This window comes from Leptonotus elevatus, chromosome 21 (assembly GCF_054856555.1).
Source record: "Leptonotus elevatus isolate MCC_2025b chromosome 21, RoL_Lele_1.0, whole genome shotgun sequence".
NCBI classification, from domain to species: Eukaryota; Metazoa; Chordata; class Actinopteri; order Syngnathiformes; family Syngnathidae; genus Leptonotus; species Leptonotus elevatus.
This window is the reverse complement of record NC_141259.1, coordinates 4,952,601-4,968,085: the sequence shown is the minus strand read 5'-3', so window position 1 is coordinate 4,968,085 and position 15,485 is coordinate 4,952,601. Positions and strand designations below refer to the sequence as shown.

General features: G+C 39.5%; 1 protein-coding gene across 3 annotated transcripts in view; it reads left to right on the top strand.

Annotated features, from left to right (window-relative positions):
• sema5a (sema domain, seven thrombospondin repeats (type 1 and type 1-like), transmembrane domain (TM) and short cytoplasmic domain, (semaphorin) 5A) overlaps positions 1-15,485 on the top strand; it is a 146,504-nt gene that overhangs the window by 127,645 nt on the left and 3,374 nt on the right. Inside the window, exons 17-22 of one of the 3 annotated variants that reach the window (XR_015092160.1) lie at positions 4,272-4,481; positions 7,808-7,978; positions 8,148-8,303; positions 9,054-9,098; positions 11,278-11,489; positions 13,573-13,811. Coding sequence is in view for 1 of the 3 variants with exons in the window: in XM_086066381.1 (XP_085922507.1) it covers positions 4,272-4,481; positions 7,808-7,978; positions 8,148-8,303; positions 9,054-9,098; positions 11,278-11,489 (794 nt within the window). In the remaining 2 variants the exon portion in view is untranslated. Of the gene's footprint in view, positions 1-4,271; positions 4,482-7,807; positions 7,979-8,147; positions 8,304-9,053; positions 9,099-11,277; positions 11,490-13,572; positions 13,823-15,485 lie in introns of all 3 variants that reach the window. The other 2 variants (XR_015092159.1, XM_086066381.1) reach the window with 2 other exon arrangements.

Here is a 15,485-nt window from a genome sequence, read left to right as displayed (position 1 = left end):
AACCTAACAGTGGAGTCGTTTTTGTCATTATACCTTCCAAAGCATTAATGTGACTACTACAAGCTTTCATCTTGTTGTTGTTGTTTGGCTCCTTTGAAGACCAAACTACACAGACGTTTTTGGAATGAGGCAACCTTGATATTTTGTAGCAAGACAAATTATATTTTCTCATATAACAACCATGTGTCCCATTACTTTTGTGCACATCGTTTCATGGCTATTTGTGAGTCTTCTATTTATTATGCCCCTGTTCCCTTTTAAGAGTTTTAATTGCTTTCTCTTTATTTTGAACCTGTGTAAAGCTTCCCTTGAGGAAGCTGCCGCCTGGCAGATCTCAGGTCAGCCCAGAAATTTCTGTTGCATGGTTCCACTGTGGGCAACCACAACATCTAATACAATGTCACACACATACAGTGTACTGAATCTAGGACACTTGTTTTCTCACTTGTGGGCATACAATATGTGATATCAATAAACTTTGTTCACATTTGAAGATGTGCACAGATACATTACACTCTGTGTCCTTTTTTGCCACGTAGACTGTACACGTGTTCTTTGTAACACGCCGCAGGATATGCGCAGCTTGTCAAGCAACAGGAGTCACTTTAAATAATGTCAACTTTTTTCAAGCTGTAATAAACAGAAGTATAGAAAGAAGGAAAAATTATCTTAGTAAATATATCAAAATGAACCATATTGCACTCGTCTGTTTTCATAATTGTACCCCCCCCCCCCACACCCCCATTTTTCTTATTACTAGATTATGCTAAATCTTAAAATAAGAAAACTCATGAAACCCCAATTCAGAGTCTTTGATGTTGGTTAGTTGTCATCTTAAAATGTGGGAAATGCTTGTTTTAATCCTCACAGTACTTAAAACTGGCTGTTAACACACAATGCCAAGACTGCTTGATCAAATAAGATAATTAAGTAATAAGTATCTTAAAATGAACACAATGATCTTGCCTGACAATTTAATTTTAAGTAAAAATAACTTGTCAAATCAAAATAAGCAAATTTAGGTTAAATTTAAGAAATGATATCTTACTTAAGATGTTAGTTTTTGCAGTGTAAATCTTAAAACACTGCATCCTTTTTCCTCACTGCCCAACTCATCAAGGACAGATGGATTAAATCTCTTGTTATTAAATCTCTTGCAATTATATGCGCAGATCAATAGATGAATAAACACAGTACAGTCACTGCGAATTTTAAAGTGAACTGTTTGTTTTGGCATAGGAAGGCAATGTTCCATTATCATGATACACATTGAGAAAATATATATCTAAATATACAGTATATTTGACTACCTAGAATACATCAGGCAAGGCTGAACCTATAAGTATCTAATAAATCCTAATATATTAGGTTTCTATTTGGCCAATGCTCCAACAACAAAAAAGAAAATACCAATACTAATGGTTAGATAAATCTTGCTTAATCTTGGTTAATGCAACTGTACTGTATTAATTACGTCTACAAAGCACAAACACTGCTGACTTGAAACTATGCTCAGGGGTAGCATATATGCTGAGTAAAACCCATTAAATTTGAATTTTAAAAAAAAATGCATAGTAGAACTCTCCCTTTTCCATGTGAGGTAGCAATTTCCTATACAGGCAGAAGCTGCAAATGTGTCTTGTTGGGAGATTATTATTTTTTTCGCACCTTAGCGGTAGGCCTATACCTATAGAGCCATTTCATTTGTGGATTTAATGTAGAACTGCACTGCATCATACTGAGAGCTGGAACTAAAAACTTTCTTGTAATGCATTACGGAATGGATAAGACACAGCTTTGGATCAATAATAAAAATATCAGAAAAGGGATGTTCGATACCACATTTTTTCGATAACAAGTACTGATACTACTAGTATTTTTATGCAAAACAATGACAAATAATTTTAAAGAAAGACATTTACATCCCTGTATAGCATGCTTCCTTAAAATTGCATGAAATTAATGGCATTTAAAAAATATATCTTCTAATTTATAAGTTCCTGATCATATAACGGCCACAAAAGTATTGGCCGCTGTCACAAGTTACAAACAGCTCTCTCCGTATGATGAACACTAGTACAAACTACAACTACGGTGATTAACATATTGTTAAATTAATCATCAGTATGGGGCCGATACCTGGCCTTAATTCAAGGTATTGTTTTTTTGTGACGCGACCATTTTTACAATCAGGAACTAGACATTTGAAATTAGAAGTATCGAAAGTTGCTAATAATTTCATGCATTTTTATGATAAAAATGCTATATTGGGATATATAGGTCTTTCTTGATCTATTATTGTTTTTATTTTTAAAATTGTATGTAATAATAATAATGCATCAGATTTATATAGCGCTTTTCTAGACACTTAAAGACGCTTTACAATGGAATGGATACATTATTCATGCAATCACAGATTCACACTGTGGTGGCGGTAAGTAGCCACAGCTGCCCTGGGGCAGGCTCCTGGAAGCGAGGCTGCCAGTGTGCACCTACGGCCCCTCCGACCGCCACCAAACATTCGCACCTTCAATACATACACCAGTGTGAGTAGCACTGGAGGCAATGCGGGGATCGAACAGCCGAGCTTCTGGTTACTGAACGACCGTTTCTACACCCTGCACCACAGCCGCCACATATGTATCAAAGATACTAGTAGTATCTAAAGAAGGTCCAATCACATTGATTTTGCACTCAATTCCGAGTTCGAGTCAATATTTTGCCCAGAATACATTTAATAACTTCATTATTTTTAGTCGCTACTTACTTCCCCAGTACAGGTGATGTCATCTTCAGTCGACACAGTTTTTAAAGGTATTAATTCTACATGAAAAATAATGAAGTTATCAAATTTATTCTGGACAAAATATTAACTTTTTACTGCTGAAAATGGTTCAATGAGTCAAGAATCCCTTTAAGTATTTTTGGCCCAATACCTCGGCAATGCATTCTCAAGACAATGAGTGGATACATATTGTTCTAATATCCCAACATGATACATTTTTATTTGTAAGTCAACAGTCCTTCAAATCAATAATCAAATAAAATATTTCATTTATGACTTTACAAATTAAGAAAATACAATACAGATCAGCTGAAAATCACGTGATCAGATCCGATTTCCAATCACATGATCATATTGGAACAACTATTGGTATCATTACCTCGTATCTGTACTGGCAGAAGTCTGAAAAAAGTGGTATCGAACATCCCTCATTTTTATATCTGTCACAGCGAAGCATTTTTATACGGTGCTTGTATTAAATCTGATTAAATTCTGCAGAAAAAATTGTCACTAGGCTGAAAATGACGTACGCTTATAAACTTTGCATTTTTCTATGGCAATAAGAAGAGAGCTTGCGGTTATGCAAATGATTGCATTAATGAGATGCAACATAATGAAGCTCGCCACCCTAATCGTCACATGCAGCCGTTCAATATGTGGTCCTTAAAGAAGTCTGGATGAAGAGTATCAGGTCACAGCTGCAGGCGAGGTCAGTCCGTGCCACTGCCCGTTTAGAATCGATAAAGAGCGCACGCCTCGACGGACCCTGTCGGCGCACACGCCAGCTTGTGAGGTGATGAGCTGCCAAGGTCGGCCGTATTTATGAAGTGGTTGAGGACTAGCGTAAGGTAAACACTCCGTCCAGCGAGGGAAGGAAACATTAATGGCAAAAATAGACATAATGGAAAGGAAGATATGAAAATAAAAGGCCTGGAAGAAGATGAGAGATGATGATGATGATGTTGATGAGGAGGGAGAAAATTGAGAAAAAGTAAGGCCTTAAGAGCCGGAGCTGCATTATCGTCTGTAAAAGTTGAATGTGGCCAAGTTGAAGGAATGACTCATCCGACAATGGCCTGGACACTCACTGTAATTTCATTGCAAGTGATTATCATTCACTCAAACAGATGGCTTCTCATTCTTACAGACCAGATGATTCTCAATGCCTCTCACTGGCAGCAACATTTCCACAGTGCTGATTAATGCATGCGGTAATTAGAGTTCAATAAAAATTTCACTTTCGGATTGCGTGATTCATTCCACATGAGGGCACCAATGATGAAAACTGATGTTGTTTGATGAACACGAAACGCCGCACTTAACTTACTGAATCCATCTTCACAAAATAGAAATGAGGCCTGTGATGCACTACATTTGTGCAGCTGTTCCTAATCCATCATTCTTACGTGGCCGTTTCTGTCGACGTGGTTACATGACAAATAGTTTTAAGGAAATAAACTCATCTTCCGTCTTTTGCGTGCTTTAGGTGAGGTTCTTCATCTGGGGAAGATCTCTGGACGCACCGTGAATGGCGGCTGGTCCTCGTGGTCTTCCTGGACGCAGTGCAGCAGAGACTGCAGCCGTGGCATCCGCAACAGGAAACGGACTTGCAGCAACCCGGAGCCAAAGTACGGGGGGCAGCCATGCATGGGGAGTGCCCAGGAGTACCAGGAGTGCAACACCACTCCTTGTCCTGGTAAGGGATTCACGCTGAGGGCTCTATTTTTGCTCTGCGTAAAAATGGGCATGCATATCTAAATTTGTGGGCCGTTCGGCACCTTTCTGGGCATTCTGACAATTTGGAGAAAGTACTACAAATCCGGGTTATGGCACCAATTGAAAGGTTCTGAGTGAACCTCTGCCAGTCCTTTTATCTTTAATGCTTGCAATATTATATTAACAGTAACAACCAGAAGACTGCATATTCTCAGTTGAATTATTTACTGGCTACCGGATGCCCTTTTCTCTTAATAATGCGGAAGAAGGTCTAATGTATCCAAAATGGTTAACTCTTATGTCTTGGTTGGGTGGCTCTGCCTAGCCAATATGCCAATATGTGACCCGATGGTCTAAACTGGTTCCAACTAGATAAGTGTACCAGAGTGCAGATAGGCAAGTCGCCTATCTAATCATATATGCCAAAGAGGCGTAATCTAACACTCAGCCAACGGCAACTTCAATTATCTACACTCAGCCTAAAAACTAGCACATCCTACGTTTTGACTGGAAAAGTCTCGTTTAGCGTATTTGTACATTTTGGTAGACATGCTACGCCTCCTCAAAGTCGGCTCAATTTTAGAGTCGGTACATGCAGGTCTAAATGGTTACACAGGTGGATTAGACGGCGAACGCATGTGGTGAATGTCACCGGATTTCGTTCATAAATAGGACAACAGCGTGGGGCAATCCTGCTGAATCATTGACAAAATGATATATTTGAACCAATTATTATCATTATCATCTTAAAAATACTTTAAAGCACCCCTTTGATTGAGTGTCACAAATGTGTGGGGGGTTACACATGCATGATTTTTTTTTTATCCTCCGTAATCAAATACACTAGTAAACAAAATTAGTGTATTCGTGGTACCTGCTGCGTTTAGAAACAGAAATGAGTGGACTAAAAATGCATCTGAAATTAGTTTTAACCCTCAAGTGCATCACCCTAATTGTTTCTCTGTTTGAAAAAAAAAAGAAGAAATAAGCGTACTTTTGAATAGTGTTGTAAATTCGGTGTCTCCACGGGAAGCAATTACATCCCCTCATTTGCTGTCCAACACAGACGCACTTCTCCACATCTAAGCTATCTTCTCCCTCTTGAGTAACGGATCAAGAATCGTGGCGCCAAATGACTTGCAAATCTTCAGGAATCACAAAAGAAATCAGACGCGCAAAGAAGCTGTGATGAAAACTCCAATTTACACCCAAGAATCAAAGAGGCCATCCCTGAGGCACTCCGCTATGTAATTACATAGCAGATCAATTATGCCACTGGCGATGGCGGCCCTTATTCGCTTGTGAAAAGCCCAGAGACAATTTATTGTCAACACATGGCAAAAGGATGCATTCTAATGAAGAGAATCCTTTTTGACACGCACACACGTTTTGGAGGACAAGCTGACAAACGTATGCTGTACCGGAGGATTATTAATCTGAAAACCCCCTTAGAGAAGGTTTTAGGTATCTTGCTAATAACCTGGCTGTGCGCGTAATCTGCAGCACCCTCAATCTGTCTTCCTAAATGTTGCCATGCTGGAAGTAAGCAGAGGAGACAAGGGTGCGAGCAGCCATTAATGCTATTTTTACAGCCTGTTAATTCAGTCCGTGGATGGTTGCATGTGCCGGAAAACTTTTACGTCTCATGCTAAAATACATACAGCAGCAAGGGATACTAATGTGTCTTGTAATAGTGTCCGTGTGAAAGTGAGAAACGATTTTCTTTTCTTAGGCATCCCGGCAGACGTAGCGTAAGACCAGCTGTGATCCTCCAACGGACGTCTAATCCTATTCTTTATAATCCAACACTTTGAAGGAGGAAAACAGGTGTCGCGCCGACTATCCGTCTGGTTTAGAAACAAATGAATCTGTGTTTTTCTCACAACTTCAGCCAAGATGAGACGATCCGTCACGGAGGGCCAGGAATCGACTGGCGCGTCACTTTGAGATAGAGAAATTACGCAGAGATGACAAAAAGCAACGGCAACTTCAATTACCCGCGCGGAGCTGCCAAGCACCAGCGGGTCTTTAAAAGCAATTCTCAGATGCTTCTGAAAAGGGAATTACTCTCTGCCAAGATGAGGCTAGGATTTATCCATATGATTGGTAAACAATATTAACTGGTAATTCTCCAGACTGCCCTCATAATATTGTTGATTTTTTTTGGTCGGGTAGGAATTTCCGTTTACACCATCACATTCTAATGAGATGTACGTGCTTTGCGATGATAATAATGCCCAATTTTGACAGTATTTACATCAACAATATGTTATCATATGTAGAATACAAAATGGCCGCCCTCAGATGGATACAAAGAGGTGGATTTTTCCACTTAAATCATATTCCACAACTGCGATATTAATCATAATACTGTGTATTATGTGTGTGGAATTGGAAAAACTGTACAGTAGTACTAATAAGTAAAATAACATAAAATAAAAGGTTTGATAAAAGAAGTAGTAGTGAAACTGATGTTGGGACCAGAATCTGCTTCTCAAGGTGGTACAAAGGAAGAGCAACATGGATGCTGATGGTTCATTTATCTCAATTAAAAAATCTGTTAAGTTCTGGGGTGTGTGGAGTTATCTGGAACAGCTGGAGGAGGCATAATTCCTGTCATGTCAAAATACACACACGCGCACTCCAGACAACTGCAATTTTTCACACTTTCTGTGTCTTCTAAAAAAAAAAAGTTTAGTGCAGGTCCTTTTGAACTGTAACATGAATCAGACATGAGTTTGTGTTCCTGAACTATCTGATTTGACAGCTCCTATCTTGTTGTTTTGGTTTGATGAAACCAAGATTCACTACCTGCCCTGAATTCTAATTCATTGTGAGGACAAGATTTGTCTTGGGAGAAATTATGGTGGAAGTACCAAGGTTATAAAAAGACTAAAAAAAAAATTAAGTTGATAAACCTAACTAAAACTAATTATAATTAGAGCAAAAAAATTATTTAATTTAGTTTTTGTTAGTATCATGCATGAGCTTTCGGGGTTCCTCTTAAATGTATTTTTGGTGGATGGAAGGTTGAACCCTTGTTTGGGAATTGTAGTTCAGTAAAAGAACAACTGTTCTATTATAAGAACAATGCGGTAGAATGTGTCAGCTGATTCTAATTGTAAAATGCTTTCTTCTCCATTTACTATTGCGGTCAAATTGTACTTATTTTTTATTATTTTATTTAGATTTGATATGAGGAGCTCTTTATCATCGTTAAGGAAAGGGGAAAAAAGTAGGACTGCCGTCTCAGTGCTGCATAATCGAGTGACAGGGTCTGCCCTTTTGTCCCTCTGCTGCCTTTAGTGGATGGAAGCTGGTCCTGCTGGTCTTCATGGTCCAAGTGCTCTGTGACATGTGGAGGTGGACATTACATGAGGACTCGAACTTGCAGTAACCCCCCGCCTGCTTACGGAGGGGACATCTGCCTTGGTCTGCACACTGAGGAGGCACTATGCAACACTCAAGCCTGTCCAGGTACACACACACACACACACACACTCTTAAAGCACACATATCCATCACAAGTTCTTTTCAGTCACTTTAGGCCCTGTGGAGGTCATTCATGCATGACTAATACATAACCAAAGGACCCACACAAGCAGCACTACACAGCTGTGGGATTGTCTGTCATTTTTGTTTGCAGAGAGCTGGTCCAGCTGGTCCCAGTGGTCCCAGTGCGACTCCAGAGGGGCCCAGTTGCGTGTCCGTCATTGTGATGTGCTGTTTCCGACTGGAAATCAGTGCTCGGGAAACAACAGTGAGAGCAGGCCGTGCTCTCCTGACTCCAATCTTATTCCAGGTGTTCATTCGCACACACTCATAGACCAATGCATTGGGGACAGCAGTCATTTAAATTATGTAATGATAACATATATTATTTATCTCGCTCTGGGCAGTTTGTATGATGTAAAAGGTGAGATTCCGCTCTGTGAAAAGGCGAGGCATGCAATTTCACGTCAAAAGATTGGAAGAAATGGCAACTGTCTTTCCTTCGTCAATAATATTGATATCTGCTTAAACAGCCATATTGCTATTGGCAGAAAGTAACGTGAAACACACATCCGCATAGATTTTTCCATAGCAGCATCATGAAGCAAGATTAAACATATTGGTCATAAACAACCACTAAAGTCGAAAAAATGGATGACTTTGCAGCATTCATGAGCCCCATGCTAACTAGCATTCTCATTAACCAAAAGAGTAAACCCGAAGTCAAAGCCTTTAAAGCATTCTTACATAATTACCCATTTTCGTTTATCATCAATCGCCTTTAATGGGAAGACTTGTCAATTAAAGTGCATTAGAAACATCTTGTACTTCATTTTCTCTAATGGGGACGTCTACTTTTCATAAAGCACTCCAGGTGCCGCCACGGCCGTGATTATAGCTTGCGGAGTTTCTCGGGTAATTTTTATCATATTGAAAGCAGCTTTCATCTCAGCATTCGCCAACGGAGGTGTAATTTGTCACGCGAGCAGGGGTGTGTTTGTGCCCGTTCCAGGCCTAATTCTGATACCTTTTGCTTTTTTTTTTCTTCTCGTTTTATCAGAAGTCACCATTGCACGCTCCAGTCAGGAGGAGAGACGCTGTGGAGGTAATAAATGTATGCGTGTAGTTGGAGGTGTGTGAGAAGCCGACATGGGCATCATTAATTTGCAATTCTGTTTAAATGAATATAAATCCCACTGTAAAAAAAAAAAAAAAAAAAAAAAATTAAAGGAAAATGCTGATCTGATAATATCTCGCTGCAGAATTACACACACACTCACACATTTCCTCCAGTAATGTACTGCTATAGCACTTAAAATTCAGGTGCAGAAATCCTGAGTAAAATGTACCCTAGCTACACAGTTACAGTTTGAGGGGATCAATAAAATCTCTTTTAACCATGTTTACTTCGGCAACAGCTGCAGGAACGCTGATGAAAGTGCTCAGAGTTCATAAGAGGCGCTCGCGTGTGTTGCTACACAACTGGCAGGCAGCTGGTAGTCAAGAAATGTTAGTTCACAGCCAAATACCCAAATTGTTGCTGTCACATATGCTATGTTTATTTATAAAAACTTGACAAAGTTACTGACAAGATGTGTTACTTTTTTCAAATATGCAATATTTCATACATAATAAGTGATAACCTGTCAAGTAAATGGGCTATTCACATTCTCACAACAATTTTGTTGTTCTTCCGGCCTTCAAACTTCGTAAATAATCGAGAACGTTATAATTATAGTATATTTATTGTGTCTCAGGTTAGGTTAGTTTTGTCGGCGTATACACAGAGTTTAGCTTTTCCACTTCCCTTCTCAAAGATACTGAGGCAAATGTGTTGTCAGGTATGTGACATCACGTGACGTCACGTGTGTTTGTGAGTAGTAGTGAGTTTGTGAGAAGGGACAGAATTGTATTTTGTTTGTTTCTTTGTTTAGGAGAGCTCAGTATTATTCATTTGGAGTCAACATCTCGTCATCCTCGTTCTCCTTTTTTTGTTCAAACAGAATTGTTGTGAGAAAGTCACACGTGATCAAAAAACGGCCCAAATGGCTCAGACGACGAGATGTGATTATCTATATTTATCTATATGAGAGTACTACCTTAAGACCGAATGAACAATACTGAGCTCTTTAAAAAAAGAGTACTACCTTAAGAATGCAGCATATTGATATTTAGTGATTAAAGTTTGCTACACACCTCAAAAGTAATTTCTTAAATTCCAACAGTTTTTTGATCTGGAGAATTGATCAATGGAAACAAAGAAATTTCCTTATATTCAACGAGTGTGCTAAGAGACAGTCGTGGAAAATTGTCCAATTAAAAAAAAACACAAAAAAACATATTTACTATAAACTACAAAAGTAATAACAGTTCATCTACAATATCATCTGTCCTTCTTTTTTTTCCCCCATTTTTACATTTTTATGTTTTGGGGATGTCTGCATTCAGTTTCATCCCGAAAACATAAAATTGTAAATAATAATAATAATAATAAAAAGACAAAAATGATAGACATAAGTGTTTTTCACTTAGCAGTAATTATGTCCATTTTTCTTTTCAATTTTTATGTTTTTGGGATGTCTGCATTCAGTTTCATCCCAAAAACATAAAATTGTAAATAATAATAATAATAATAATAAAAATACAAAAATGATAGACATAAGTGGTTTTCACTTAGCAGCAATTATGTCCATTTTTCTTTTCAATTTTTCAATTTTTATGTTTTTGGGATGTCTGCATTCAGTTTCATCTCAAACACATAAACAAAAAAAATTATGACAAAAATGGCCATAAGTGTTTTTCACATAGCAGCGACGATATGTATTTCAGCAAAATGGCTGCTTCATACCAAAATGGCTGACTTTCTGTACAGTTCTTTTCAGGGGGTTCCACATTAGAATCCATAAAATACATTCATTTTTTATCAGGATAAACATGCGTCCAAAAAATGGTGACTTTCCAACACCTTTACACCCCTAAAACAGATTAATTCATCAAAGGGTTGACTGTTTAGCACATTATGTTTGAGAGGGGGTTCGAATCCAGTGTGGAGTTTTCATATTCTCCGTGTTTTCCTCAGGTACTTTGGATTCCTTGCACTTTCCAAAAATATGCACGTCGTTAAGTGAATTCAAGACTAAATTGTGTGAATGTGAGTGAAAGGTTGTCTATATGTGCCCTGTGATTGGTTGTCATCCAGTCCAAGGTGTAACAAACACATCATAACAGTGTGAATTGCAGCGTCAGCTACCAACTCCTTCCTTCTGTTTTTCATCTCCATTCAGACTTCAACCTTTTCCACATGATTGCCGTGGGACTGAGTAGCTCCATCCTGGGATGTCTGGTCACCCTGCTGGTGTACTCGTACTGCCAGCACTACCAGCAGCAGTCGCACGACGCCACCGTCATCCACCCCATCTCGGCCGCGCCGCTCAACACCAGCATCACCAACCACATCAACAAACTGGACAAATATGACACTGTGGAGGCCATTAAGGTCTGTACTTGATCTTTTTGAAGAGAAAGATGCACTTCCTGCTGCATGACTGACTGTCACACTACCACCTGCAGAGTGCTGACACCCTCTAGCCTTGTAACAGATTGACAAGTGTTGCGTGCGTTTCTTTTCATGTGCTCCTCTGGCGTCTCGCTGTGTCACTTTGTTCCATGTCGGCGTCAAACTTCTGCTTTCTCATAATATATTCATGCGCCCCGGGGCCGTCAGGGAACACTCACACTGGGTCTTGGAGAGCTCCCCTTATGACATTTTCTGAGTAATATCACTGGGTAGTACTATGACATTCTTCAACCCATCAGGTGCATTATTGTGCACGGATTTGGCCTCGGTTCGGCATGCTTGTATAAATCACGTTTCCACCAAGCAGTTCAATTCATTTAAGTTATTTTAGCATCGTAAACCCTGATCTGGTTTGGGATGTATAGGGAGGGAGCATCGTCACATCAAGCCACCATAAAAGCTACACCCCTCACAATCGACTTGGGAACAGTCCACGGTCTACCAATTGGGCACTCTGTTCTAAATAATACCTCTTCTGTCAAAATCCAGCTTTAACAAAATATTTCTGACGATATCTTTTTAGCTTAATCATGTTAAGTAGAAGATTGCTGCGGAAATTTTGAACAGGACTGCTGACTCTTGCAATACAGACAAGTATCTGGCGTGTACCTAACGTTTTGGGGGGTACCTAATGTTTTGTCCAACATAGCCACTACATTGGATAAGCCTACAGACAAGAATCTGGGGTGTGTGTAATATTTTGGCCAATATGGCCACCCATTTGAGACGTCTACAGACAAGAATCTGGGTTGTACCTACCTAATGTTTTGGCCAACATGGCTGCCCTATGTGGATGCCTGCATACAATAATCTCGGGTCTCCCTAATGTTTTATCCAACATGGTTGCTGCATTGGGGCCGCCTTTAGACAAGAATCTGGGTTGTAACTCATGTTTTGTCCAATATAGCTGCCCCAGATAATAATCTGGAGGGTTCCTAATGTTTTGTCCACAATGGCCGCCGCATGGCGGCACCTACAGACAAGAATCTGAGGTGTACCTAACGTTTTGGTCAACATGGCCGCCCTAGCAAGGAAGCCTACAGACAATAATCCAGAGTGTACCTAATGTTTTGTCCAACATGGCCGCCACATTTGGTAAACATACAGACGAGAATCGGTGGTGTATGTAATCTTTTGTCCAACATGGCCGCCTCCTTGAGGTGGGTGTACAAACAACAATTCAATACTGATTTAAAAAAATATATCGTACCAAACTGCGTTGTACTGCTTGGCTGAAACTGCAGCATTTAGATTGAAGATTTTTTTTTAAAAGGTGTTCCAATTCCCATAGTTATGTTGTTACGTTTACATAAATGAACAAGAAGGCCTGTTTGATGATTTCCTTTCCAAGGCGCTTGCAATTGAGGCCAGTATTCTTTCTTTGTATGGTGTGTTTTTTTTCACAGCAAACTTACCCTTACCATGTCATTCAATTAGACTCGACCTTCCACAAACTGTTCCAAAACACTTGAGTCCATGTAGTGTAGTTACGTATCCCAGCCTTTATACTTCTCTGTTACCTTGCTGCATTTGAGAACTGCAGCGACGGCCTGGAAAACGTGTGGATTATTACATAAGCAGCATTTTATAAACTTAAAAAGTAAATGACTACCCAGGGGGCTCTTTTAGGCAGAACCGATCCTTTTGCTCAGCACGAACCTCTCCAAGTGTAATTTCATCAAGGCATGAAGGTGTCAGGAGCAGTCATCTGTCATGCAATTAGAGTCAGGAGCGTAATTTGCTCTGTTCATTTGCAGACGGAGGCGGATATTAATACAGACAGTCCACATCATATTACAAAAATAAAGGGGAAAATGAAAAGAATGAAGACTATTTTTCCTCAGGCGTTTCATGCCTGTCTTTCTAAATGGGTTCAATGATTACATATACAAAGGCGGAATAAGCCTCCTTTTGATGTTGTTGTGAGACTGATGAGTCGCTAATGCTGTTGTTTAACGATGAACGCAAAAGGTTTGGTGTTGTTTCCTTCCTCTCCTTGCAGCCAGATGTTTCGGTTCTCTTGCCCTTGGACGAGCCCGCCATGCACCACCAGCCTGTCTCTGCTAACATGGGGCTGTCTATGCGGGGCCTGGAGATATTCTACTAACCACTGACCTCGCTACAACATCCCACCTCTCGACCCCCCCACCACCACCACCCAACCACTCGCCCTCCCCAACCAATTCTCTGACCAAAACAAATTTCCTCTTCCGCCTCCTTCCACTTCCTGTGGCACTTCCTGTGCGTGACAGGTTGGAGTAGCCTCTAGTTCATCTTCCCCATGCTTACCCCCTCCCACCTTTCGAACCCCCACCCGAGCATCATGAAGGACTCGCACTCCCTTCCTCTCCCCTGCACAGCTTGTGAGATGATATTTCTCTTTGCGATTGCTTCTGTCTGCATGCTCGTCTCATGTTTTGTCATATTTTATATGTTTCATTTGCTGTATCGATGCATTTTGAAATGTTCCTCTGTTCATCGCTAATGCCAGTTCAGCTTGAAAGCAAAATTTTAACTTGAATTAATTTGAAGAAATAAAGTGCATGTAAATGCAATCTACACAATCCAGTTCAAATGAAGGTTTTTGTATTGTAAAATGGAGGTCAAATGAATTTCCAAGATGTATAATCTTTACAATTGAATTGTAAAAAAAATGAAGTAATGGATATCAGAATCTATTACTGCGATTCAAACTGATGCTAAAGGAAGTCAGGACACACCTGCCACCTTTTAAACTGCCTCTGGAGCCCAAATTATTTTCTTATATGTTCTAGTAGGCTATTTCTGCCATTTTTTTCTAGCAGACGCATGAAGGTTTTGTGATGAGCAGTGTTATTTACCTTTTGGAAGTATGACCAAAAACTTCGATACCACTCTTTTTTCAGACCGATACCAGTACCAAGCACTGATACCACTATTTTTTTGATAATACATTTCCCCCTCCAAAAAAACTTACAGTTTTAAAGAAAGACCTATATAGCTCAATATAGCATTATTCCTTAAAATTGCTTGAAATATTTTTACATTTTCTAGCTTTTTCATTTGCTAATTGTATGTAATTGCTAGAAATGGGGAAGTACAGATATTGGGCCGATACCTGGCCTTATTTCAAGGATTTGGTACTTGTGGTGGCAGCTGAAACCAGTATTGGCCTTCTTGTGACTGTTTTATGATCAGGAACTAGAAATCAGAAAAATGGAAAATTGCTACTAACTAAAAAATAATTATCTGTCATCTTTTGCTTTTCTGTGGATATTTTAGTTATCAAAGGTAATACAGTACTTGGTATCAGTATCGGAGACTACTCAAGAGTTGAGGATTTGTACTGGTATCGGTCTGAAAAAAAGTGGTATCAAACTTAACTTAAGAGGAATTGCATCTTAAATCAATGGGCATCTGTCAGACATGTATGCCTTTAGTTCTCGATTATAAAACAGCCACAAGAGGGCAGCCTATACTGGTATTGGTCGCCATTGCAAGTACCGAGATCTTGGAATAAGGCCGGCAATCAGCCCAATACTGATACCTGGTATCGGTACTCTCTCATCCCTATCAAAAAGATTAACTGTGGTCAAGTTTTAGGCTTCTGCTGAAAAGCCAAAACATGTTAAGGCCTCTGATTTGGTATTATTTTTCAATATCACAAAAACCTGGCATTTGAGCAGGGATGTGAAGATTTTGTAAACTCTACATTGCTAAATGTAAAAGCTTTCAATCTAAGGCCACAAAAATTAATAGCCCAATCATTGCAACACTAGTCCTATCGAGCTATTCAAATTGTCCTCGTTTTAACTGATCCAATTTGACATTAGTTTCCTTGAATACTGCATTTTTAGTCCTTCTTTTTTCAACTATGACGGTGTGCTAATGTTGAGTGCATTCAAACAGTCCACTTAGGTCCGCAATTGCATCATT